We start from the raw sequence: 25,390 nt of genomic DNA, 5'->3' as shown, positions 1-25,390 counted from the left end.
AGTTTGTGCTCGAGAGTGACTTTCCCCACTCAGTTATTTCATCCACTTATTTCCAACATTTAAAATCAGAAAAACAGGGAGCATCATTCTTGAGGATTAAGAAAATAATTGGCCTTAGTCAAATACCGAGGCACACTGGCGATTAATTGAATGCTTTCAGGTAGGTAGCCATGTTATCTGATGCACTGAGCTTGGCCAATGAGGCCACATTATATTTGAACACAATGATCGGCACCAATTTTAATCCCATCAGATTAGTCAGAACTTCTACTCTCTGAAGAGCCTTGATCCGACATATCACAGCATCCTCAAAACCTGTGCCATTGACGCTAACTCAATCTTTTGACAACTCTTCCATATTTTTGACTTTCAGACCACCTTCACTTTGTCTTGATTCTATGCTTATGTTAACATTATTCACATTATTCACAGGAAAACATACTCCTGTAACTCTTTTCAAATTATTACCCACATTTTGCAAAATAGCTAAATTTGACAGTCCCCTAAAATAAACTGCAGGACCCCGATGCATGTCTAACCTGCACTCATTGACTGCAACACAGGAAACACAGGGCAGCACGGTAGCATAATGGTTAGCACTGTGGCTTCACAGCACCAGGGTCCCAGGTTCGATTCCCTGCTGGGTCACTGTCTGCGCGGAGTCTGCACGTTCTCCCCATGCCTGCGTGGGATTCCTTTGGGTGCTCCGGTTTCCTCCCACAGTCCAAAGATTGGCAGGTAAGGTGTATTGGCCATGCTAAATTGCCCTTGGTGTCCAAAAAGGTTAGGAGGGGTTATTGGGTTAAAGGGGTAGGGTTGAAGTGAGGGCTTAAGTGGGTCGGTGCAGACTCGATGGGCCAAATGGCCTCCTTCTGCACTGTATGTTCTATGTTCTATTTTCTATATCAATTTCATAGGTTTCCTGTTGTCTCAAATGATTCCAGCATACATGTAGCATTATGCCGCTTTTGTTTGAATGCAGGGAGAAACTATTGGGGCTGATGAGTACGAAGTAGGATTAGACTGCATTCCTCAAGTTACCTTGCACCTAGAGAATTTTGGCTGCAGCACATGCTAGCAGACATTCAGGATATGCACTTGACCTCTGAAATGACAAATATTGATATAACATGGGAGAGAGTGAGATCCAAGGTTTTCTGGCACTGTACTAGAGGGCTTGATAGAGGAGATGAAAACAAAAGAGATATCTGCATCAGTAGAGACCCAGGAAATCTTTCAGGTGCACACTCAGAAGGCACTGGAAGCAACTAGCCATGGAGATCAAAGTGAGGAGTCAGGCCCCAAGGACATGGATGTAGTTGTACAAGAATAACCTCACATTAGTGGTCTTAGATTTATCATAAATAGATTTTTATATTTGTAGATTGGCTGTGGACATTGGTGGCAAGATCAAAATGTGTTCTCCATTCCTAATTGCCCTTGAGAAGGTGGTGCTTACCCACCTTCTTGAACCGCTGCAGTTTAGGTATCTCCATGGGAAGGAGTTCCAGGATTTTGATCCAGTGGAGATGAAGGATTGATGATGTCTTTCCAAGCCTGGATGGGGTGTAATTTGGGGAATAACTAGCAGTTGGTGCTGGTCCCATGTGTTTGTTGTCCTTTTTCTCCAAGGCCGTGGAGATTGAGGATTTAAGAGATATTGCCAAAGAGGTCTTGGTGAACTGCTATACTGCGTTTGTAGATAGTACACTCTACAGCCACACTGTGCTGGTGGTGGAAAGAATAAATGTTTAAGGCATTAGATGCACTATCAAATAACTGGACTGCTTTGTCCTCTATGCTCCCGAGCTTCTTGAGTGTGGCTAGCGCTTCAATTAAGAGCTGAAGTATCTGCAAGTAAAATGACCCCACTCCTACATCTATCACAAACTTGTCTTTTTCTATTTTACTAATACCTCTTTGGTCAGTACTTTCCTCTCTTCCTCAGTTAAAGCCCACCTATGTGGGCCAACACATTCTTCCTCCTCCTGTGTTCACCTTGAGACAGAGTGTAAATGTACCTGTTCTAGCTCACATTTCCTCATAATCTCACAACTGTGTAACCCATTACATTCCTCAATAGTATATTCCTCACATGATCTTCAGACTTAAAAAGCCCAAACTTGATATTGTCTCATCAATCTATTAGAATTACCTAATTTCTTCAATTTTTCTATAGATTTGGTGACAGCCTGCACCATGGGCCTTTGCACTTTGTGAAGGCTGCAAAGCAAAATTAGACCTAAAAATTCTCATAATCACCTGAGCAGTTACTTTGCTTCGCTACATATGCCATCATATTGCTTTCATTTTTCATTTCATTCCATTTTTGTTTTAATCCTTCCTTCCATCTGCCTTTCTTTTTCAATTCCTTTTGGTCTTTCAACAAGTTTTTCAGACCAGGTTAGCTACAAGTTAAAAGATTTCCAATTTCTGTCTCTAAAATAGGAAGAGTCATTTGGTTTAGCACAGCATGCCCTCATACATCACCAAATTGACAATTTGGTTACAACTAGCTGAATTCTGGACAGTTTTGTGCTACCGATTCAAGGCCTACAAGGACTGGATTATAACTGTTATGTTCAAACCCATTTTTCATAAGGTCCTTAAAGCCAACTAAAACAGAAGATTTTTTATTGTATCTGCCTGGAAAAGATTTGAAAAGTGCAAGACCAATGGTTTCAATGTACCTCTCAACTTTGAAATATAATGCAAAAGATTCATTAGCATGTTTAACTTCTGCAAATCGAGGCGACGTTTCAAAATCCTTTGAATTGTATTTCCTGAATCCAATTCATATATTTGACACCCACTCATCTATCCAAGCAGGACCATAACAAACCCCCTGAATTAAATTAAATATTTGGTTTTATTCTGTAAGTGTTGCTATGGTCTGCCTGTTGCTGATAATTATTGTGAAATTTAAAAAATTCCTTTTGAATTACAGCTGGTTGATGTGCACATCATTCATAGAACATGACAGGTGTTGAATGGAATAATCGAATAAGAAATGGGGCTCTTCTAAAGAAAGGAATCAATCAGGTAATTACAGAGAACACCTGAATTTTGGAGTATTTGGTGACGTTTTTAAATCATAAAATTTGGACTAAATGTTTGTAATTAATAAGTCATTAATTGACTTATTACATCTCATAATCATATGAGCACTGTAGCACTTCATCCTGACTGGAAGTAGTTAACTTTGAGCAGTTCATAATATGGAACTTAACGTAGAGATAGGTTTGAAACAATGGGCAGAGTTCTTCCATCTGGGAATAAATCCTGCCGTGGGGGTGGAGGCGGGGAGTGTTTCCCGTTGCGGAAGCCAATATCTTCTGGCCTCGACCTCAATACTTGTGCACCCAGGGGTTGTGTACCACATTCTGTGGTTGGGCGGGCTTGATTGAGCGCATCCTGCCATCATATTTGGCTGCCATATTAAAAAGATGCCCGAAATTACTGATCCATCATTGAGTAAAACAACAAGGAACTCCTGGAACACCCTGAGGCTGGAAGAGAAACCTCCTCAGTGACACTTAAAAAAAAATAAACTTAGAGTACCCAATTATTTTTTTTCTCAATTAAGGGGAAATTTAGTGTGGCCAATCCACCTAACCTGCACATCTTTGGGTTGTGGGGGTGAAACACTCGCAGACATGGAGAGAATGTATAAACTCCACACGAACAGTGACTCAGGGCTGGGATTTGAACCTGGGTCCTCAGCGCCGTAGTCCCGGTGCACCACGTGCCGCCCTTCCTCAGTGACATTTAAGCTGGAAGATCCACCTGATAAATGTTCCCCCCACAATTTGTTGTGATGTTCCTGGATCTAGGGTCACACTGGCACCCTCCATCCTTAAATCCGGGAGCAGCCCAAAGTCTTGTTCAGGCAAGTCCCGACTTTTGAATGCGACTTTGTTCCAGGTATATTCCGGACCAGCGTGTGTTCCCACTGCCATTATGGAGAATCGAGTGTAGGGCACAGATCCCAGGCGGTCTTTATCCACGTCCCATTAGTAGGATGCAAATCAGTTTCATATGGATTTCCTGATTCCCCATGGTGGGCAGTAGTGAACAATTCACACAAAATAACACTGATTCTTGGGCCTCCCACAAAATTCTGCTCCCCCTCCCCCACCCGTCACTGAACCCGCCAGTGGGGACATGGGACAATTCCGCTCGATGAGTGAGATATCTAAATATTAACAAAATTAGAGGTAAAAGCTTCATTGGTTAAAATGTAGGGGAGCGTACTGCTGCAACGAAACAATTAAAAATGAAAATAAGTATTGAAACCTTTATTATTTTGAGGATCCTGGCAGTTCTCAGGGATACAAGGCCTCCATGCAGACCAAGCCGAAACCAGGCAGTCAGTAGGGCAAGCAATGTTGCAAAGCTGTGAAGTAACTGGTATTGGTTCTGTGCATAGGTTCTTGTCCACTGGTTTGGATGCTGAAAAAAAGCAAAACAATTTATTGTTTCCATTATTCAACAGCATAAAGCGTATTTGTCTCATCAATGCATCAATACACCAAATTTGCAAACAAGAACAAAAGCAAGTAAACATGACAGCGTTAGAAAGGTATTTGTAACATGGCACATAAGCACCAAGGATAAAGCAATTGAAGGTCAGGAAAGAATAATATTTAATTCCCCAGCCCTTCTAATTTTCTCTTCTTCTAAATGCACTCACTCACAATGGATTATGGCTAGCCAGATACAAGAAAATCTTATCTCAACCAAGTAACCACTTGTTACTTTGTGGCTAGATGGTAAGACATACATTTTAAACAGATTATCTGTTGACACCACTCTGTCGGCCAAAGAGGTTTGGAAATTAGAAAAATTCCGGCGGATTGGAAATTAGAAAACGTGACACCACTGTTCAAAAAAGGAGGTCAGCAGAAAGTGGGTAATTATAGGCCAGTTAGCTTAACTTCGGTAGTAGGGAAGATGCTGGAATCTATCATCAAGGAAGAAATAGCTTGGCATCTGGATGGAAATTGTACCATTGGGCAGACGCAGCATTGTTCATCAAGGGCAGGTCATGCCTAACTAATTTAGTGGAATTATTTGAGGACATTACCAGTGCAGTAGATAACGGGGAGCCAATGGATGTGGTATATCTGGATTTCCAGAAAGCTTTTGACATGGTGCCACACAAAAGATTGCTGCATAAGATAAAGATGCATGGAGTTAAGGGTGAAGTAGTAGCATGGATAGAGGATTAATAGAAAGCAAAGAGTGGGGATTAATGGGTGTTTCTCTGGTTGGCAATCAGAAGCCAGTGGTGTCCCTCAGGGATCAGTGTTGGGCCCCAATTTACAGATGATTTAGAGTTTGGATTTAAGTACAATGTGTCCAAGTTTGCAGACGACACTAAGGTGAGTGGTAAAGCAAAAAGTGCAGAGACACGGAAAGTCCTCAGAGGGATTTGGACAGTTTAAGTGAATGGGCTAGGGTTTGGCAGATGGAATATAATGTTGACAAATGTGAGGTTATCCATTTTGGTCGGAATAACAGTAAAAGGCATTATGAAAAAAAATGAAAATCGCTTATTGTCATGAGTAGGCTTCAATGAAGTTACTGTGAAAAGCCCCTAGTCGCCACATTCCGGCGCCTGTCCGGGGAGGCTGGTACGGGAATCGAACCGTGCTGCTGGCCTGCTTCGTCTGCTTTAAAAGCCAGCGATTTAGCCCAGTGAGCTAAACCAGCCCCTCATTATTATCTAAATGATAAAATATTAAAACAAGCTGCTGTGCAAAGGAACCTGAGTGTCCTCTAGCATGAGTCGCAAACAGTTGCTTTACAGGTGCAACAGGTGATTAAGAAGGCAAATGGAGTTTTGTCCTTCATTGCCAGAGGGATGGAGTTTAAGACTAGGGATGTTATGCAGCAAATGTATAAGGTGTCACACCTGGAATATTGTGTTCAGTTTTGGTCTCCTTACCTGAGAAAGGACGTACTGGTGCTGGAGATTGCGCAGAGGAGATTCACTAGGTTAATCCCACAGTTGAGGGGGTTGGATTACGAGGAGAGGTTGCATAGACTGGGACTCTACTCGTTGGAATTTAGAAGGATGCAGGGGAATCTTACAGAAACATATAAAATTATGAAGGGAATAGATAGGATAGATGCGGGCAGGTTGTTTCCACTGGCGGGTGAAAGCAGAAGTAGGGGGCATAGCCTGAAAATAAGGGGAAGTAGATTTAGGAATGAGTTTAGGAGGAACTTCTTCACCCAAAGGGTTGTGAATGTATGGAATTCCTTGCCCAATGAAGCAGTTGAGGCTCCTTCTTTAAATGTTTTTAAGATAAAGATACGTTGTTTTTTTGAAGAATAAAGGAATAAAGGGCTATGGTGTTCAGATGGGAAAGTGGAGCTGAGTCCACAAAAGATCAGCCATGATCTCATTGAATGGCGGAGCTAGTTTAGCACAGTGGGCTAAACAGCTGGCTTGTAATGCAGAACAATACCAGCAGCGCGGCTTCAATTGCCGTACCGGCCTCCCCGAACAGGCGCAGGAATGTGGCGACTAGGGACTTTTCACAGTAACTTAATTGAAGCCTACTTGTGACAATAAGTGATTATTATTATTAGCAGGTTCGAAGTGCCAGGTGGCCTGTTCCTGCTCCTAATTCTTATGTTCTAAAATTCACAGGCAGTGACTAGTGGGGTACATTAGGCCAATGCCTAATGCCTAATTCTCCTTCGACTTCATGTCGATCTGCCTCAAGATGTCGTTATCATCTGTCCCCCAGTCAGAATCTCATGTCCCAGCAAGTGTGAGGACCCCAGCAATTCACAATATATATTAAGAAGGGAACAAAATGTAATATCTCCAAATTTGCAGATGACACCAAGTTGGGTGAGAAGGTGATCTGTGAGGAGGATACCGAGATTCTTCAGTGCGATTTTCCCAAGTTGAGAGAGTGAGCAAATGAATGGCAAATGCAGTATAATTTGGAGAAATGTGAGGTTATCCACTTTGGTCGCAAAACCGAGAAGTCAGATTATTATCTAAATGGCCATAAATCAGGAGCAGGAAATGTGCAATGAGACCTGGGTGTCCTCGTACACCAGTCACTAAATGTAAGCATACAGGTACAGCAGGCAGGAAAGAAGGCAAATGGTATGCTAGCCATTCAAGTATAGGAAGGTGGCTGTCTTGCTGCAATTATACAGGTCCATGGTGAACCCATACCTGGTATATTGTGTGCAATTTTGGTCTCTGCGAAGGTTTACCAGACTGATTCTTGGGATGGCAGGACTGACGTATGAGGAGAGATTGAATCAGTTAGGATTCTATTCACTGGAGTTTAGAAGAAAGAGAGGGCTCTCATTGAAACCTATAAAATTCTAACAGGACTAGACAAGGTAGATGCAGGAAGGATATTGGTGTGTCCAGAAGCAGGATCACAGTCTGAGGATACGGGGTAGGCCATTTAGAACAAAGGTAAGGAAAGATTTCTTCACCCACAGAGTGATGAGCCTTTGGAATTTGTTACCACAGAAAGTAGTTGAGGCCAAAATATTGCATGTTTTCACGAAGCAGTTAGATAGAGCACTTAGGGTGAAGGGAATCAAAGGATATGGGGGGAAGGCGGGATTAAGCTCTGGAGTTGGATGTTCAGCCATGATTATAATGAATGGCGGAGCAGGCTTGAAGGGCCAAATGGCCTCTTCCTGCTCCTATTTTCTATGTGTCTATGTAACCGATGGAGACAAGATGACTCCTCCAACAGAATGCAGTAGGTGGAGAATTGTTCGAGTGACCAAATGTTAAGTGTAAAATAAATCCCAGTCATGTATGGTCTCCAGGCATGACTGAAAGGGCAGTATTAGCAGTGTCACTCTACACCACCTATTTAATCCCCCATCTTGGCAGAAATCAGGTTGTAGCGAGCGTTGGTGGGGGTGGGGGGGTGGGGGGGGGGGGGGGGGGGGGGAGTTCAGGTGGGGTTGAGTGGAGGAGATATTTGAAATGGAACAATGAACTTATGCATCCTTTTCATCCCCAATCTGACCGACTGCAATGTTAAATTTCAAGCAATACATATACCCCATGGTGAGAGCTTCTTTCAGTATGCAAATTAGCCTGTGACGATGTAATTGAGGCTGGATCTGATATTTCGGAATGATAGAGCAGTGGTGGCTTCTCTGTCAGCAGAAATTTGGCAGGAACTTCAGAGCCAGAAGTTGATTAGCTCCCTAATTTATTTTTTGATGCTCATTTTAGTTTCCATCCATTTTGAGGGAGAACTGAGCAAATGGCATGATAATGAGTTGTTGCCTAGGCTGGAGTGTTTCATGAAGAGAGGATGGTTAGACTGGGGTTGTTCACCTTAGAGTAGAGAAGGCTGTGGGCAAGCTGATTGAGGTGTACAAATGATGAGGGACATAGACAGGGTCAATAGGAAGCCCCTTAAGGATCAATCACTAGGGACCATAGATTTAAGGTAAGGGGCAGGGGATCTCGAGGGGATTTGAGGAAAAACTTTTGAGAGGGTGGTGGGAATCTGGAACTCACTGCCGGAAAAGATGGTAGAGGTGGGAAGCCTCACAACATTTCAGAAGTATGTTGATGAACACTTGAAATGTCATAGCTTACAAGATAATGGATCAAGTGCTAGAAAATGGGATTTAAATGGACAGGCCCTCGATGGCCAGCACAGACAGGACGGGCTGAAGGGCCCCTTTCTGCGCTGTAAAACTCTCTGACTCTGTGAGTGAAAGATTTCTGACAAGTTATATGTCAAAGACTTGCATTGTATTTTTGGATTCTGCTTGTTTAATAGTATTCAGTACCCACCCCACTGAATTCTAATCTTCACTGAAATTGTGGATTAAACAACAGAATAGCCACGGCTATTTAATTTTAAATGTTTGATGAACAAAGAGATCTGCTCCATGTTGCACTCAACATGGGTATAGTTCAGATCGGTACCCAACATTCAAAAATTGAATTCATGGAATGTCTTGTAAATAGGCTCAGTGGCTTGAAAAAGTAAAATATCAGATTAGTTATTCTTTTCTCTTTTTATCAATGAGCCAAAGTGTAACTAAACCTGAAATTCATGCCTATCTTTCCTGAAAATCCATGTTTGAATTTCTCCAAACATGCTTCTATTCCTGCCATAGTATGGAAACAGCCCTTCTCAGAGCTACAAGGACACCCTGGGTGGGATTCTCCGGTAATGGGGCTAAGTGTTGATGCCGGCGTAAACGCCGGAGCGTTTTACGATGGAGTCATCTGGCCGCTAGGAGTAGCAATTCTGCGCCGCACAGGGGGCCAGCAGGGCACTGGAGTGCTTCATGCAGCGGGTCCGCACATGCGCGTGGGTTGCAGTCTCCACGCCGGCCCCCGGGCAACATGGCGGAGCCCTATGGGGGCCCAGCGCGGAAGAACATAGCCCCCTCCCCTGAATGATCCCGCCCGCCGATCGGTAGCTCCTGATCGCGGGACTGGCCAATGTGCATGCCCCCCGGAGTTGAATCCCCCCTTCCCCCCCATCAGGACGTCCACCGCAGCCAGAATGCCGAGGTCCCGCCGGGTAGGACCACACGCGAAAGACGCCGGCGGGACTCAGCCGAACTTGGCGGCTCGGCGTTGAGGGATTCGAGCCCACCCCCCCCCCCCCCCCCCCCACCCCAGCGATTCTCCGACCCAGTGCGGGATCGCAGCATCCCATCCCCTATTTGAGTAAACCATTCCGCCCCATGTATTTCAAACAGCCTTTGATATCGTCCACCGTTGTCCAGCTGGCTGTTACTGTTCCTATACTTATCTATCGAATCATCAGCACCAACAACAACCGCAGCAATATCGCTGACGATCCCCCCTTCAATGTCCGCTTGCCCCTCAATTCCCACTTCCCTTCTTAATTCCAGCTCCCCCAACTCAATGGCAGCTCCACCGTCACTGCCACGTTCCTCCATCCAAAAGCCTCTGTGCTCTCCATCCTCACCACACATAATGGGAATCGCCCCGCCAAGTGGGCTCCCCAGATGGCCCACCCTTGGCGCAGGTTGGCACAGGCTGTCACTGCCAGGTTGGTATTGTAAGGCTAGAAGTACCAACTTGTGCTGGGGCAGTGCCAATCTGTGCCAAGGGAACTTCACAGGCATATTCCTTTTAACTCTGCACACCCAGGGGTCCTCTCGACTGATTTACGCCTTTATGTATCTGAGCTAAACTTTGCCGAAGTTAAGTCATGTCGGTGAGGTATGAATAATAAGTGAGGGGGGATCATGTGGCGGGTGGGCTCATTAATAATATTAAGATTTATTTAATGTATTAAAATGAATATCTTGCCCTTTGTGAACGCTGGCTCAATAGACTGCAACTTTTGCCTTTTTTTAGAAAACGTGGAGGAACCGAGTCACTGGACTCCACAGCATTCCAAGCACTAAGTGCATTCCAGTCACTCAAGCCTGTGATTCCACTGCACATACCTCTCTTTGACCTGGTCAATGTTCACAAACATTGGGGTTTCAGCAGTGAGGCCACTGAAACATGAAAGGATATGAATGGATCAAAACTGCAGATGGTTTTTGTAAACTGTCAATCATAGACCACTACAAAGCTATGAATGGCTTGCTGTGGAACTGTGGGAATGAGACACAGGCACAGCTGGTCTCCTTTGAGAAATGGACGCATGGAGCGGCAAGGCAAGTGCTACAACTATAATGCGTCTCACTGCCCCTGTCTGGACTGTTCTCAAGTTTCTAGACAGGGATCCTTTTTCTGGTGGGGTGGGGGGATCTCCGTGTGGAGAGGGATCTGTGGAGGGGGTTCATTTAGGCAGGGGGTCCCTGTAGAATGTATCCCTACTGCAGGGGTTCCTGTGGGGTGTCCTCCTTGTACAGGGGTCCATGGGGGAGGGTCTACCTATTACACCTGGGGGTGGGTTGGTCCGGTCACCCCAGTACTTGGGGGTGGAAGGGTGGGCACCCAGACAATCTGGGGGTGGGGGCGGGAAGCTATGCAATGGGAGGAGGGGAGGGCGGGGCCTATTTCCTGTGCCGGGGGAGGTGGATGGCCGCAGGACCTTGCTATCGGACTGCCCTTTTAAGATGGCGGTCCAATAGCGGGAATCGATGGGAATCCCTCGTATTCCATGCCATGCATAGATTTGCATGGCATGGAGCACTGAGTTGGGAACCAGACACAGGCACAGCTGTTCTCCTTTGAGAAATGGGCATGGGGAGCTGAAAGGCAAGTGCTACAATCTTGCTTTAGGACCGCAAAGGGATCGTAAAACTGGTGCAATTCAGCTCCGGCGGGAGCACAGTCTCCCAAACTGAGAATCCTACACAATGTCTTCTCCCCTAAAGGTGGCCTCTGGTTGCAAAGCATCAGCTCAATCCTTCTCCATACACTTGTTTACTTTTCACACCACAAACTCTCAGAACACGGACACAGTTTAAACTGAAACCAAAGTTCCCAGGCACACAGGCACATTTTGTCTAACGTGAATCTAACTAGAGTTTTACCCTGTCACACCAAGAAACACAAAATTAAAATCACTTCAATCTATTCCTTATTTCCAATATCAAACAATACAAACCTAGATCACTTAAAGCTACCTCTGGTTCCTGACATCATTCCTGGCTTGGGTCACTGTCTGTGTGGAGTCTGCACGTTCTCCCTGTGTCTGCGTGGGTTTCCTCCGGGTGCTCCGATTTCCTCCCACAAGTCCCAAAAGAGTTGGGGCGCGATTCTCCTCAAATGCGAAGAATCGTAAAGGCTGCCGTGGGACAGGCCGTGACCCACGGCAGCCTTCACGGACACTTCCGGGGCTGATTCACCCCCCCCCCGGGGTGGGCTAGGAGCGCGGCCCCATGCGTCATGGCGGCGCGGCCTTGACGGCGGTCGTCAAGGCCGCACGTCAAGCGTCACGGCGCCTGACGCGGCCGATGACGTCAGCCGCGCATGTGCAGGTTGGACAACACCAACCCGCGCATGCGCAGTTGGCGTCTTTTTCCTCAGCTGTCCGGCAAGACGTGGTGGCTTGATCTTGCCGGGCGGCGGAGGGGAAAAAGTGCGTCCGTTTTGGACCCTGGCCCGACGATCGGTGGACACCGATCGCGGGCCTGTCCCCTCCCGAGCACAGTCGTGGGGCTCCCGTGCCAATCGGGCCTCTAGATGCCCCAAACGGGCATCTGGCGCCCGTTTCACGACGGCAGCGAGCAGGTGTGTTTGCTGCCGTGTTGAAATGGGCGTGAAGGCCCGGCCGCTCGGCCCATCGGCCTCGGAGAATCGCCGCTCGCCGTAAAAAACGGCGAGCGGTGATTCGTGGCGTGAGCCAGGTGTGGGGGGGGGGGGGGTGAATAGCGGGAGGGTGTGAAAAATGTCGGCAGGCCCTCCCGCTATTCTCCCACCCGGCATGGGGGGACGGAGAATCGCGCCCTTGCTGTTAGGTGAATTGGACATTCTGAATTCTATTCAGTGCACCCGGACAGATGCTAGAGTGTGGTGACTAGAGGCTTTTCACAGTAACTTCATTGCAGTGTTAATGTAAGCCTACTTGTAACAATAAAGATTTTTATTATAACACATAACTAAGGCAGAGAATGAGAGAAAATCAAACTGAGACCAATAGGATTCTCAGGATTGATGGGGTAGATGCTGAGAGCATGTTTCCACTTGCAGGAGAGTCTAGGACCAGAGGGCATAATCTCAGAGTAAGGGATTACCCATTTAAGAGAGAACTGAGGAGAAATTTCTTCTTTCCGAGGGTAATGAATCTGTCAAGTTATTTACCTCAGAGAGCTTTAGAGGCTGGATGGTTAAGTATGTTCAAGGGTGTGACTGACATTTTTAATCAGTCAGGGAATCAAGGGAGGAAAGTGGATGTTGAGAATTAAATCAGATCATCCATGATCTCATTGAATGGTGTAGCAGATTTGATGGGCCAAATGGTCCACTTCTACTTCTACGTCTTATAGTCTTATGGTCCATTCCTGTTCTCATGGAAACATATTGCCTCCTGCCCTGACAATGTTTAAATTTAATAAATTTAAATGTTATAAAATTGTTCCCCCTTTCCATTCTCACATATTTTCCGGAACTTCCTCCAGCCCGATAACTCATGGAGGTCTTTATGATTATCGCAATCTGGCCTCTTGCACATCTGCTGTGCGAATTGTTCGATTGAAAGGTTATTTCGAGCCGAACCATTAACTCTGTTTCATTCCACAGATGCTGCCAGCCCTGTTAAATTTATCCAGCATTTTCTGTTTTTATTGCTGTACAAATTGCTTCATAATTGACTTTTGTGCCTTTAAAAAAAATCTTTCATGGTTGTCGCTGTCAAAGCCAACATTTGTTGCTGATCTCTAATTGTGTTCGAGAGGGTGATGGTGAGCCACCTTCTTGAGCCGCTGAAGTCCATGTGGTGCAGGTACACCTACATTGTTAGGAAGGGAGTTCGAAGGTCTTAATCCAATGACAGTGAAGGACTAGGGTGATAGTTCCAAGTCAGGATTTGATGTGTGGCTTGAAGGTGGTGGCGTTCCCCAGCACTTACTGTCCTTGACATTCAACTGACAACACCCGAGGCCCTGCAATTCTCTCTCTATAGGCCAGATTTTCCATGCCACCCGGAGTTGCCCACCATTGTCCAGCAGCGGGATCCTTCGGTCCTGCCGCTGTCGACGGGGTTTCCTATTGAATGCATCCCTAACTGCTGCGAAATGCATGTCTGGGGTGCACTGTGGGTGGAACAGGAAGATCCCGTTGGCGTAACAACCAGAAAATTTTGGCCTGTACCTTTCTCTGCCACTATCCTCCTTAAAAATGCTCTTCTAAACCTTGCTGTTCCCCCACACTTTTGGTCATTTAGCATAATATCTCTTAATGTTACTGTGGCCGGGATATTCTGCCCCCCCCCCCCCCCCCCCCCACCCCACACAAGCCACAGGGGGAACCTACACCGGGGATTGCCTTCGATGGGACTGGATGATCCCGCCAGAAAGAAAGGCCGGAAAAAGCCACCCTCTGTGTCACATTTTGCACTATAACACTCCTGGGAAGCATTTTTAGGATGTTTTAATGACACTATGTAAGAAAGCGCACACTCAGAACTGATAACACTAAAGTTATTAAATTCAAAGAACAATGGCAGAAAAAAAACATTTTTAATCAGATCATTTATAATTCTGCGCTAATTTAAGCATCTCCTTGAGCAAAAGAAATGTGGAAGGTGACATTACTGCAAACGTGCGTCTGCATTCAGCCAGACAGTCTATAGGGGTTTCACAGAGGCCACTGGCACTTAAATAAATAGGGTTCTGTAACAATGGAGCAATTAATGAGTGAGCAGAAATTATAACACACATCAGCTGTCAGAGTACAGATAGAGAATGAGTATGAAACTAAAAAGGATTTCATTTAATATTCACATTCATCCCATTAGCAATACCTGAATTAAATTGATGTAGATATGAACATTCCTACATTTAGGTATTTACAACATTGATAAGAAATGCTTAGCTTACCAGAGCTGGTGCTATGTAATTACAAAGTGATGCTGATCAAGTTGAATGTTTAAACTAATTAACTGTTTTGTGGAAGTGTTCTCAAAATATCTTTCAATTGCTACCACCCATCACCGCATTTCCAGAGCTGCCATAGTACAATAAATATTGGAACAATCAAAAGAAAAAAACGTAGTTTTATATTTCAGCAATAATATGATGCTTTGAATTTGGTGATTATGAATACATATTAATAACTCACACAAGTAGAGTTATATTTTCTCCCATTTGATATGGTGCATCATTAAGTCAGAGCTGAAACAGTGTTGCCACAGACACAATATAACAATTTTCACATTCCATTTCTTATATTACATGTTTCATCCTCGAGGTGGGAATCAGGAGTTTGCCCATTTCCAGCATTGCAATCCCATTTCCTGCCAGGCAGTTGCCCACACATTCTATCTTCATGGTAGGGTGGTGGTAACAGGCTGGAGTTGGCACGGAACCTCACAGCACTGCTATGAAGCAGAACCTGAGATGCACAGGATACCAAGATGGGTAGCTTAGAAGGCACGCCTCTCAGGTTCACTGGTATATCGGCCCAGTTTATAAATGAGGCTCAGGTGGCCCTGAACCCCCCAACTCACGCATACCATACTGATCCTATTTCCCTTGCTTCACTTCCATGTGCTCTCATATCCTCCCTACCTCCTCCAAATGCTCTATGCCTCCATGCCCCCTCTTTACCACCCCACTAATCCTATATCTTACGTGGGCAGAAATAATGGGCTCTATAATAACATTGTGAAGTCTTTGTGATGCTCATTACACTGTTGAAATAAATAAACAGCCAATCAAAATTCACTTCAAACAACTTCAATCCGATTAAAATTAAGTTCATGGTTCCCCTGCTAAATTTAATCCATGTGAGTGGCTTGGAACTCAGCCAAGCATTATAACGGAATTCCAAAGCATAGCTCTATCAACAAGGCCTCTGGAGCTGAACACATTAAAACCTTTTAAAGCAATAAAGCATGATTCATCCAATGCTTTGAAGGGCTCAGCAGCTGACTGGACTGACAATCAAAGAAGAGAATGAACCACAAGGGAAAATGTCACACTGAAATATTAAATTCAACTCTCTTGGATACTGAAAAATACTTTATCCACTGAATAAAGCATTTAAATGCATCTGAACACAATCACAATGCTGGTCAATTTAACTGTCGTGTCCCTTTTCTATCCGATGCTCTATCATTAATCAAAGTATTAAAAATCTACTTAACTTAATATACGCCAGTACATTATATGTGAAGCTGTCAACACGTTTTGAACTTACCTCTCAAAAGGTTCCCAACCTCTGACATGCTCTACTCCATTTTTCACGACACCTAACACATTTCCTAACAAAACCATTGAAATAGCAGGGGCCTAAAATGTACACTGCCCCCACACCAGGAAGTAGAAAAGAATTGGATTACTGCATCTGGGCTCACTACCTGCATGTCTATCTTTGAGCCATAAAAAAACCTCACAACGGGAATGAGGGCAGGAATCTTGGGATTGGGTCCGGCCCATCATTTTTATTTATCCTCCACAACGCGAACAGAGGCATGAAATCAGGGCCATAATGTCCATTCATCATTCACACAGATGTTATGACTAACCTAACCATAACATCCAGTTATTCCATCTGCAAATTCCTGCAATAATTCCGGTCTTTCCCATCAGAATCCCTTTGCTATCTAGTCAGGCCAACTTGAATGACTGTAAAGTTTGTCATTTGTTCTGCCAGATACAGCATCCTCTTTGCACTGTTTGCAAAATGAATCCTGGGCGGGATTCTCTGTCAGCTGATGCTGGAATCATGAAACGCGATTGGATGGAGAATCGGTTTCCCCGCTGAAATCGTGGTGCCAGTTTCACGCCAAATCGCAATTCTCCAGTGCCTCCACAGCAGTGTCAATGCATGCGTTCACTCTGCATGTACAGTAAACGTGTTTGCATAATATTAGCTGGCCTGACCCAGTATACTCCAGGACCTCCGCGATTCACCGCCTCCACACGCGGGAATTCACGACGGCGAGGTTCATTTGTGCCTTTAAAAATCGAGAAACAGGCATCGTGGCTGACGAGGGAGAGAGAGGTGGGGGGGACGAGCAGCGTTGCAACCTTGGGCTGCAGGCCGTATAGGGGCCGGAGGGAGGAGGTGGTGACGGGTTACAGGCCGAGTCATGGGAGGCCACACAATGTGTGCGCCAGGGCAAATTAACACAGGATGCTCTGATCGCCTCCAGGTTCACTGATGAGGTGGGGGACTGGCCAGGGACATGGGCACCCCATCCCACTGCACCCCCAGCACCAGCCACCCCTTTGGCTGCAATGCTTTCATGATACAGACCTGCCGTACTACAGGGTGTGGGCCCTGGGTTGGCAGTAACAGTAGGTATGGTTCATGGGATGGAGGATGAGGACGACCAACTCTGCGATGAGCTCTGATACTCTGCATCGTTTGACGTCTGACTCCTGCTCATGGTAGCACTTTCCACCGTCCACCCGGGTGAACCCTGCATGAGCTGGTCATTCCATCACACGGTTCCATCGAATCACTGGGGTGGCGGAATTGGGGATGGTGGTCAGAGGAAGTGGAGGGATTGGGGGTGGGACACTGGAGTAGTAAACACTGGCTGAACTGTGGTCCATGAGCCAAGCCCACCCACAAAGTCCGCCTATTACCCCAACCCCCACCCTCAACCCCTCTGCAGCCTATCCAGATGAGCCCACCATTCACACATATATAGAGTTACATGCCTTAGCCCCTATCTCTAAACTGTGCCCTGCACCCATGCCAACTTAATTTGTGTCTACTTTTCCGACCTTATGGGCCCTTATGCGATGTCTTGGTAGATCTCCAGACGGTACAGCAGGAGTGGCGGCGGCCTGCTATGCCTGCCGCCTTGTGATCTGGGTCCTCTTTGGCGGCTGTCCTCTGGAGCGACATGTTCTGCCGCTGCCCATGTGATGCACCAAGGAGAGGTGGGTGCAGGGAGAGGAGGGTGGGGGGGGGTGGGGAGGAGACCAGGATGCTGCGGTCACCCCCCCCCCTCTTTTGGGCTGCTCTCTGACCCCCGGGCTACTCCATGAGACTGGGATGCGAGTGGAGCTAACCCCTGAAGCTCTCCCGTCACCTGGCACTGCCATTCCTGGGTTCCACTATGGTCTGCATGCTCGTGGTCATGGAGCACAGGGAGTGGCCCATCTCCATCTGGGACTGCGTCACATCATGCTGCGACTGTGCCACTACCTCTGGGTGTGGCCACATCAGCCAGTGACTGCGACATCTGCCTCTGGGACTAGGCCACCTCCCTCTGGGCAATGCCGCCGACGTTCTCAGTCATGGCCCGCTGTGACTGGGACATGCTCCGGAGCACTGCTGCAATGTCCAGGTGGTTCTGGCACATGGTTGCCTGTGGGAGGGGAGCCATGTTCTAGGCCTCGGCCACCCCTCCACAGATTGCCCCAGGACTTGGACATGAATTAATAATCGCTTATTGTCACAAGTGGGCTTCAATGAAGTTACTGTGAAAAGCCTCTGGACATGCTGATCCATGGCTGAATCCCTCGCCCCCCAAGACCTCCACAGCTGACGCCACCCGTGCGGTGTTGGCCTGGGTGGCCCGCATGGCGGGCACCACCTCTTGCTTCTGCATGTGATTGGACTCCTCCACCTGTGCCTGCTTGTGCTGGTTGCTCCCTTTCAACCCACCCATGCAGTACCTAATTCTGCTACTGCATTTCAACAATCAATTGGACTGTCTGTTTCAGAAGCCCGAAACCTGTCTGGATGGCAGCTGGTCCCTGGGGTCAGGCCGTCCTCCAACCATCCGCCTGCTCAGGAGTTCCTATATCCACCTGCTGTACCAGATGCGATGTGTGGTGCGCACAAAAGAGTTCCTCAGGATCCTCTTCACTAAAGTGCCCAACTGAGGTGAGTGTTTCTGGGATGGTGGAGAATGTTGGGGACTGATGTGAAGGGAGATCTGTGTCAGCATCAGACTCGAGCTCCAGGGTTTGCTGGGTCCCGGGTCGATGGTTCATCGCTGGTTGGCACCTAGTGTGCTGGCTGTGACCTTTGGCTGGAGACGGGAGCAGGGGACACCAGAAAGGCAACTCAAGGTATGGATGGGTACATGGGACTGGGATGTTATAGCTATTACTGAAACATGGCTAAGGGAGAAACAGGACTGACAGCTCAATGTGCCAGGGTACAGATGCTATTGGAAAGATAGAACAGGAGGTAAGAGAGGAGTGGAGTTGCATTTTTGATTGGGGAGAATATCATTGCAGTACTGAGATGGGATATATCCGAGGGTTCGCCAACTGAGTCTATATGGGCAGAACTGAAAAATAAGAAGGGAGAGATCACTTTGATAGGATTGTTCGACAGGCCGCCAAATAGTCAGTGGGAAGTTGAGGAGCAAATATGTAAGGATATTACAGATAGCTGCTAGAAAAATAGGGTGGTAATAGTTGAGGACTAGCTTTCCCAACATTGACTGGGGCAGCCATAGAATTAGGGGCTTGGATGGAGAGAAATTTGTTGTGTGTATTCAGCAGGAATTTCTCATTCAGTATGTGAATGGCCTGACTAGAGAAGGGGCAAAACCTGACCTCCTCTTGGGAAATAAGGTAGGGCAGGTGACAGAAGTGTTAGTGAGGGATCACTTTGGGACCAATGACCATAATTCCATTAGTTTTAACATAGCTATGAGGAATGATAGGTCTGGCCCAAAAGTTAAAATTCTAAATTGGGACAAGTCCACTTTTGATGGTATTAGACAGGAACTTTCAAAAGTTGGTTGGGGAGTCTGTTGGCAGGTTAAGGGATGGCTGGTAAGTGGGAAGCTTTCAAAAATATGTTAACCAGGATTCAGGATCAGCACGTTCCTTTTAGAGTGAAGGGCAGGCTGGTAGAAGTAGGGAATCCTGGATAACTTGGGATCTTGAGGCCCTGGTCAAAAAGAAGAAGAAGGCATATGACATGCATAGGCAACTAGGATCAAGCGGATTTCTTGGAGAGTATAAAGGTTGCCAGAGTAGAGTTAAGAGAGAAATCAGGAAGGCAAAAAGGGACATTAGATTGCCTTGGCAGATAAGGCAAAGGAAACCCAAAGAGCTTCTACAACTACATGAAGGGCAAACGAGTAACGAGGGAGAGAGTAGAGCCTCTTAAGGATCTACAAGGTCATCTATGTGCACATCCACAAGAGATGGATGAGATTCTAAATGAATTTTTCTCATCGGTATTTACTGTTGAGAAAGGCATGGGTGTTAGGGAACTTCGGGAAGTAAATAGTGATGTGTTGAGAAGTGTGCATATTACAGAGAAGGAGGTGCTGGAAATCTTAAAGTGCGTCAAGGTAGATAAATCCCCGGGACCTGCTTAGATATATCCCAGGACATTGTGTGAGGCTAAGGAGGAAATTGCGGGTCCCCGAGCAGAGATATTTGAATCGCGACAGCCACAGGGAAGGTGCCTGAAGATGTAATTGTACTTTTGTTCAAGAAGGGCCGTGGGGAAAAGCCTGGGAACTACAGACCAATGAGCCTAGCGTCTGTGATGAGTAAGTTGTTAGAATGTATTCTGAGAGGCAGGATCTACAGGCATTTAGAGAGGCAAGGACTAATTTGGGACAGTCAGCATAGCTTTGTGAGTGGATGATTACGGTCCAAGCAGCAGTCACTGTTGGGGCTGAAGAGCTGACATCTGATCAGCTGACAGCTCTGACAGTTGAGACACAGATGGCAGCCAAAACCACAGCCTCGGATAATTAACTGCCTGACAACCGTTGGGTACAGCCTCGGCTTCCTGGGGTGCATAGGCTAGTTTACCCCGGACTTTTCAACCGGCGCGTGGGGCCACCACCTCCACATAAAATTCTGGCCCCTTTTCTATTTTTAATTCCATTACAGGATATTATTTACTCCATGATGTTTGTCAGAAAGATATTAAATTTATTAATTAGAACTAAATGGTACTTTGTTCTGCTTAACCAAATTGCATTTTGAAAACATCAGCATCATAAATTGCACAGCGCATTGGGCTATGCACTGAAAAAACACTTAGCTTGTCTTGTAATTCAATCTGTAACCTGGGAGCTGGAAACAACATCTTCTTCCAGCCTGTAATGTTTCATTAGCTGAAGACAAGACTCATTGCATTTCACTATGTACATACAATTAGCAAAGCCAATGATCTAGTGTAGTACCGTCCAAAAGAAACAGCTAACAAGCCACGGGAGTAACTCAGTGGCAACATTTTAGCCATATGCTTGGATTTTAGCAGAGGACAATTTTCAAGCAATAAGGTAAACATACTTCATATTATATTGGGAGTCCTCATTGGGAATTAGGCTTCAAATCCAGACTCTTGATTAACAAGAGGGTGAAATGTTATCGGGAGGTAGACAGGGATGTGGGTTTGAAGTTACAATCAGATCAACCATGTTCTTATTGAAAGGCAGAGCAGGCTCGAGGGGCCGGGTGACATACTCCTGCTCCTAATTCATATATTTGTATGGAAAAGAAAATGACACACGGAACCTACTCTTGGCACATCAAAAGGTTCTGCAATTCCATTTTCAAAATGAAATGAAAATCGCTTATTGTCACGAGTGGACTTCAATTAAGTAACTGTGAAAAGCCCCTAGTCACCACATTCCAGCACCTGTTCGGGGAGGCTGTTACAGGAATCGAACTGTGCTGCTGGCCTGCCTTGGTCTGCTTTCAAAGCCAGCAATTTAGCCCAGTGTGCTAAACAGCCCCACCAACATGTTCACTGTGATGTTGCAATGTTCTTTTTTGCCTCATTGTTATTTTATTGCACACGGTTAAAATATTTATTTTTACTTATGTCTGCCAACAACATATAAAAGTAACTTGATGTAAATATTCAAACGAACTCTCAGGCTATCTGTTCTGTAAACGTCTGACACGCACTATACTGCATCACAGTTTGAATTTCAAAGCTGAAATACCAAACGGTGAGTCAAAGTTACAAAGCAAATGTCAACCAAGTAGCTAAAAACAACAAGTAATTGCTGCTGTCGTTTGTGGCAAATCTAATTGCAATTAGGAGCAACTATTTAAATGCTGCGTCTGTTGATCTGTCCAAATGGTACAACTTGCTCAGATTGCATCCACGTAACTGAGTCGCTCCAGTCTTAGTTAAAGAACTGGCTGATTGACTTTGGTAGGTTCCGCAGGAAATAAGTATCGTCATGTGATTTTTGGTGCTTTGATAATTTTATGAAGAAATTGGCACACTCATGTGATTATGGTGATTAGAAAGAAGGCTCGCCAGGAATCGAGAAAGAATCAAGTATATCGTCCAGATAAATTACTATTTTTAATGACTATTATATAATACTGAAGTGGTATTTTCTTGTAATCAACTGCAGATTATTCCTTAGTTAAGCTACAGTAATGATGTCAAAATCATTAATCCACTTGTTAATCCACTTAATGACAAGAAACTTACTGACAACTGCTACCAGTATAAAAGTAACTTGAACAGAATAAATATGCATTAAAAATGAAGCAGAGTTCATTAGACACAAAATTAGATATTTTGAATTGACTGTGTTGCAGGTAGCTGCAGACAGAAATTAGCCCTGCCACAATAAATATTTCAATATCTACAACAGGGATCGCCTAGTCCTCTTTCTTTTTTGTACTTGTTATGATCCAGTTAGGGACCAGCAATGATTTGTTTAAAGTAGACAACGCTCCAAATCCAGGAGAATGAAGCCTCGAGATTCCATGGTTTTAAACAAACAAAATCAACTTTACTATACAATTTAAAAAGATCAATATCTCTCTTACACTTTAACATTCAGAATGAACATGTGGTAAACATAAATTTGCAGGTACATTGTGGTTGAACACACCAATCTGCACATTAAGCTGAAAATGAAACCAAGACAGACCACACCAATATTTCAGCAACCCACGCAGACACCAGTGACCATAGTGAGTCAAAAAATGTTGTTAAACTCTTGTCTCCCTCACAAAGGATTTCAGCAGAACAGAGGTTAATAGGAATCAGGGGAAAACTCTCCGATGATTGGAGTCATACCGAGCACAATGAGTCACCAACAAGAGGTGAGGCCACATTGGATTTGGTTTTGGGTAATGAACCAGGCCGGGTGTTAGATCTGGAGGTAGGTGAACACTTTGGAGACAGTGACCACAATTCGGTGACCTTTATATTAGTGATGGAAAGGGATAAGTATACCCCGCAGGGCAAGAGTTATAGCTGGGGGAAGGGCAATTATGATGCCATTAGACATGACTTAGGATGTGTAGGTTGGAGAAGTAGGCTGCAAGGGTTGGGCACACTGGATATGTGGAGCTTGTTCAAGGAACAGCTATTGCGTGTTCTTGATCAGTACGTACCAGTCAGACAGGGAGGAAAGGGTAGAGCGAGGGAACCGTGGTTTACCAAAGAAGTGGAATCTCTTGTTAAGAGGAAAAAGGAGGCCTATGTGAGGATGAGGCGTGAAGTTTCAGTTGGGGCGCTTGATAGTTACAGGGAAGCGAGGAAGGATCTAAAGAGAGAGCTAAGACGAGCAAGAAGGGGACATGAGAAGTCTTTGGCAGGTAGGATCAAGGAAAATCCAAAAGCTTTCTATAGGTATGTCAGGAATAAAAGAATGACTAGGGTAAGAGTAGGGCCAGTCAAGGACAGTGGTGGGAAGTTGTGTGTGGAGGCTGAGGAGATAAGCGAGATACTAAATGAATACTTTTAGTCAGTATTCACTCAGGAAAAAGATAATGTTGTGGAGGAGAATGCTGAGACGCAGGCTATTAGAATAGATGGCATTGAGGTGCGTAGCGAAGAAGTGTTGGCAATTCTGGACAAGGTGGAAATAGATAAGTCCCCGGGGCCTGATGGGATTTATCCTAGGATTCTCTGGGAAGCCAGGGAAGAGATTGCTGAGCCTTTGGCTTTGATTTTTAGGTCATCATTGGCTACAGGAATAGTGCCAGAGGACTGGAGGGTAGCAAATGTGGTCCCTTTGTTCAAGAAGGGGAGTAGAGAGAACCCCGGTAACTATAGGCCGGTGAGCCTAACGTCTGTGGTGGGTAAAGTCTTGGAGAGGATTATAAAAGATACGATTTATAATCATCTAGATAGGAATAATATGATTAGGGATAGTCAGCTTGGTTTTGTGAAGGGTAGGTCATGCCTCACAAACCTTATCGAGTTCTTTGAGAAGGTGACTGAACAGGTGGACGAGGGTAGAGCAGTTGATGTGGTGTATATGGATTTCAGTAAAGCGTTTGATAAGGTTCCCCACGGTCGGCTATTGCAGAAAATACGGAGGCTGAGGATTGAGGGTGCTCCTATTTATTGACTACAGCTCCGCCTTCAACACCATAATCCCAGCCAAGCTCATATCAAAGCTCCAAAACCTAGGACTTGGCTCTCCACTCTGCAACTGGATCCTTGACTTTCTGACCAACAGACCACAGTCAGTAAGAATGAACACCAACACCTCCTCCACAATAGTCCTCAATACCAGTGCCCCACAAGGCTGTGTACTTAGCCCCCTACTCTACTCCCTGTATACACACGACTGCATGGCAAAACTGGGTTCCAACTCCATCTACAAGTTTGCTGACGATACGACCATAGTGGGCCGGATCTCGACTAACGACGAGTCCGAATACAGGAGGGAGATAGTGAACCTAATGGAGTGGTCCAGCGACAACAATCTCTCCCTTAATGCCAGCAAAACTAAAGAGCTGGTCATCGACTTCAGGAAGCAAAGTACTGTGCACACCCCTGTCAGCATCAACGGAGCCGAGGTAGAGATGGTGAGCAGTTTCAAATTCCTAGGGGTGCACATCACCAAAAATCTATCCTGGTCCACTCATGTCGACGCTATCACCAAGAAAGCACAACAGCGCCTTTACTTCCTCAGGAAACTAAGGAAATTCGGCATGTCCACATTAACCCTTACCAACTTTTACAGATGCACTATAGAGAGCATCCTATCGGGCTGCATCACAGCCTGGTATGGCAACTGCTCGGCCCAGGACCGCAAGGAACTTCAGAGAGTCGTGAATACCGCCCAGTCCATCACACGAACCTGCCTCCCATCCATTGATTCCATCTACACCTCCCGCTGCCGGGGGAAAGCAGGCAGCATAATCAAGGATCCCTCCCACCCGGCTTATTCACTTTTCCAACTTCTTCCATCGGGCAGGAGATTCAGAAGTCTGAGAACACGGACGAACAGACTCAAAAACAGCTTCTTCCCCACTGTCACCAGACTCCTAAATGATCCTCTTATGGACTGACCTCATTAACACTACACCCGTGTCTGCTTCATCCGATGCCAATGCTTATGTAGTACATTGTATATATTGTGGTGCCCTATTATGTATTCTCATGTATTTTCTTGAATTCTGTTTAATTCCCTTTTCTTCCCATGTACTGAATGATCTGTTGAGCTGCTTGCAGAAAAATACTTTTCACTGTACCTCGGTACACGTGACAATAAACAAATCCAATCCAATCCAATCCAATTTAGAGATGTGGATCAGAAATTGGCTAGTTTAAGAAGACAGAGAGTGGTGGTTGATGGGAAATGTTCAGAATGGAGTTCAGTTACGAGTGGCGTACCACAAGGATCTGTTCTGGGACCTAGAGGAGGGCGCAGAAGGATGGGTGGGTAAATTTGCAGACGACACTAAAGTCGGTGGAGTTGTAAACAGTGCGGAAGGATGTTGCACGTTACAGAGGGACATAGATAAGCTGCAGAGCTGGGCTGAGAGGTGGCAAATGGAGTTTAATGTGGAGAAGTGTGAGGTGATTCACTTTGGAAAGAATAACAGG

The 25,390-nt window shown here is 45.6% G+C and overlaps 1 protein-coding gene across 5 annotated transcripts in view; it reads right to left on the bottom strand.

Moving 5' to 3' along the window:
* The window catches only part of thsd7ba (thrombospondin, type I, domain containing 7Ba), a 1,373,128-nt gene that overhangs the window by 734,249 nt on the left and 613,489 nt on the right, over positions 1-25,390 (bottom strand). For all 5 annotated transcript variants that reach the window (XM_038789927.1, XM_038789926.1, XM_038789930.1 and 2 more), the window contains one exon: positions 4,297-4,452. In XM_038789927.1, coding sequence (XP_038645855.1) covers positions 4,297-4,452 — 156 coding nt within the window. The remainder of the gene's footprint in view (positions 1-4,296; positions 4,453-25,390) is intronic.

The sequence above is a fragment of the Scyliorhinus canicula genome, chromosome 2 (assembly GCF_902713615.1).
Source record: "Scyliorhinus canicula chromosome 2, sScyCan1.1, whole genome shotgun sequence".
NCBI classification, from domain to species: Eukaryota; Metazoa; Chordata; class Chondrichthyes; order Carcharhiniformes; family Scyliorhinidae; genus Scyliorhinus; species Scyliorhinus canicula.
Note: the sequence above shows the minus strand (reverse complement) of the source record. Positions and strands in the feature narration are given on the sequence as shown.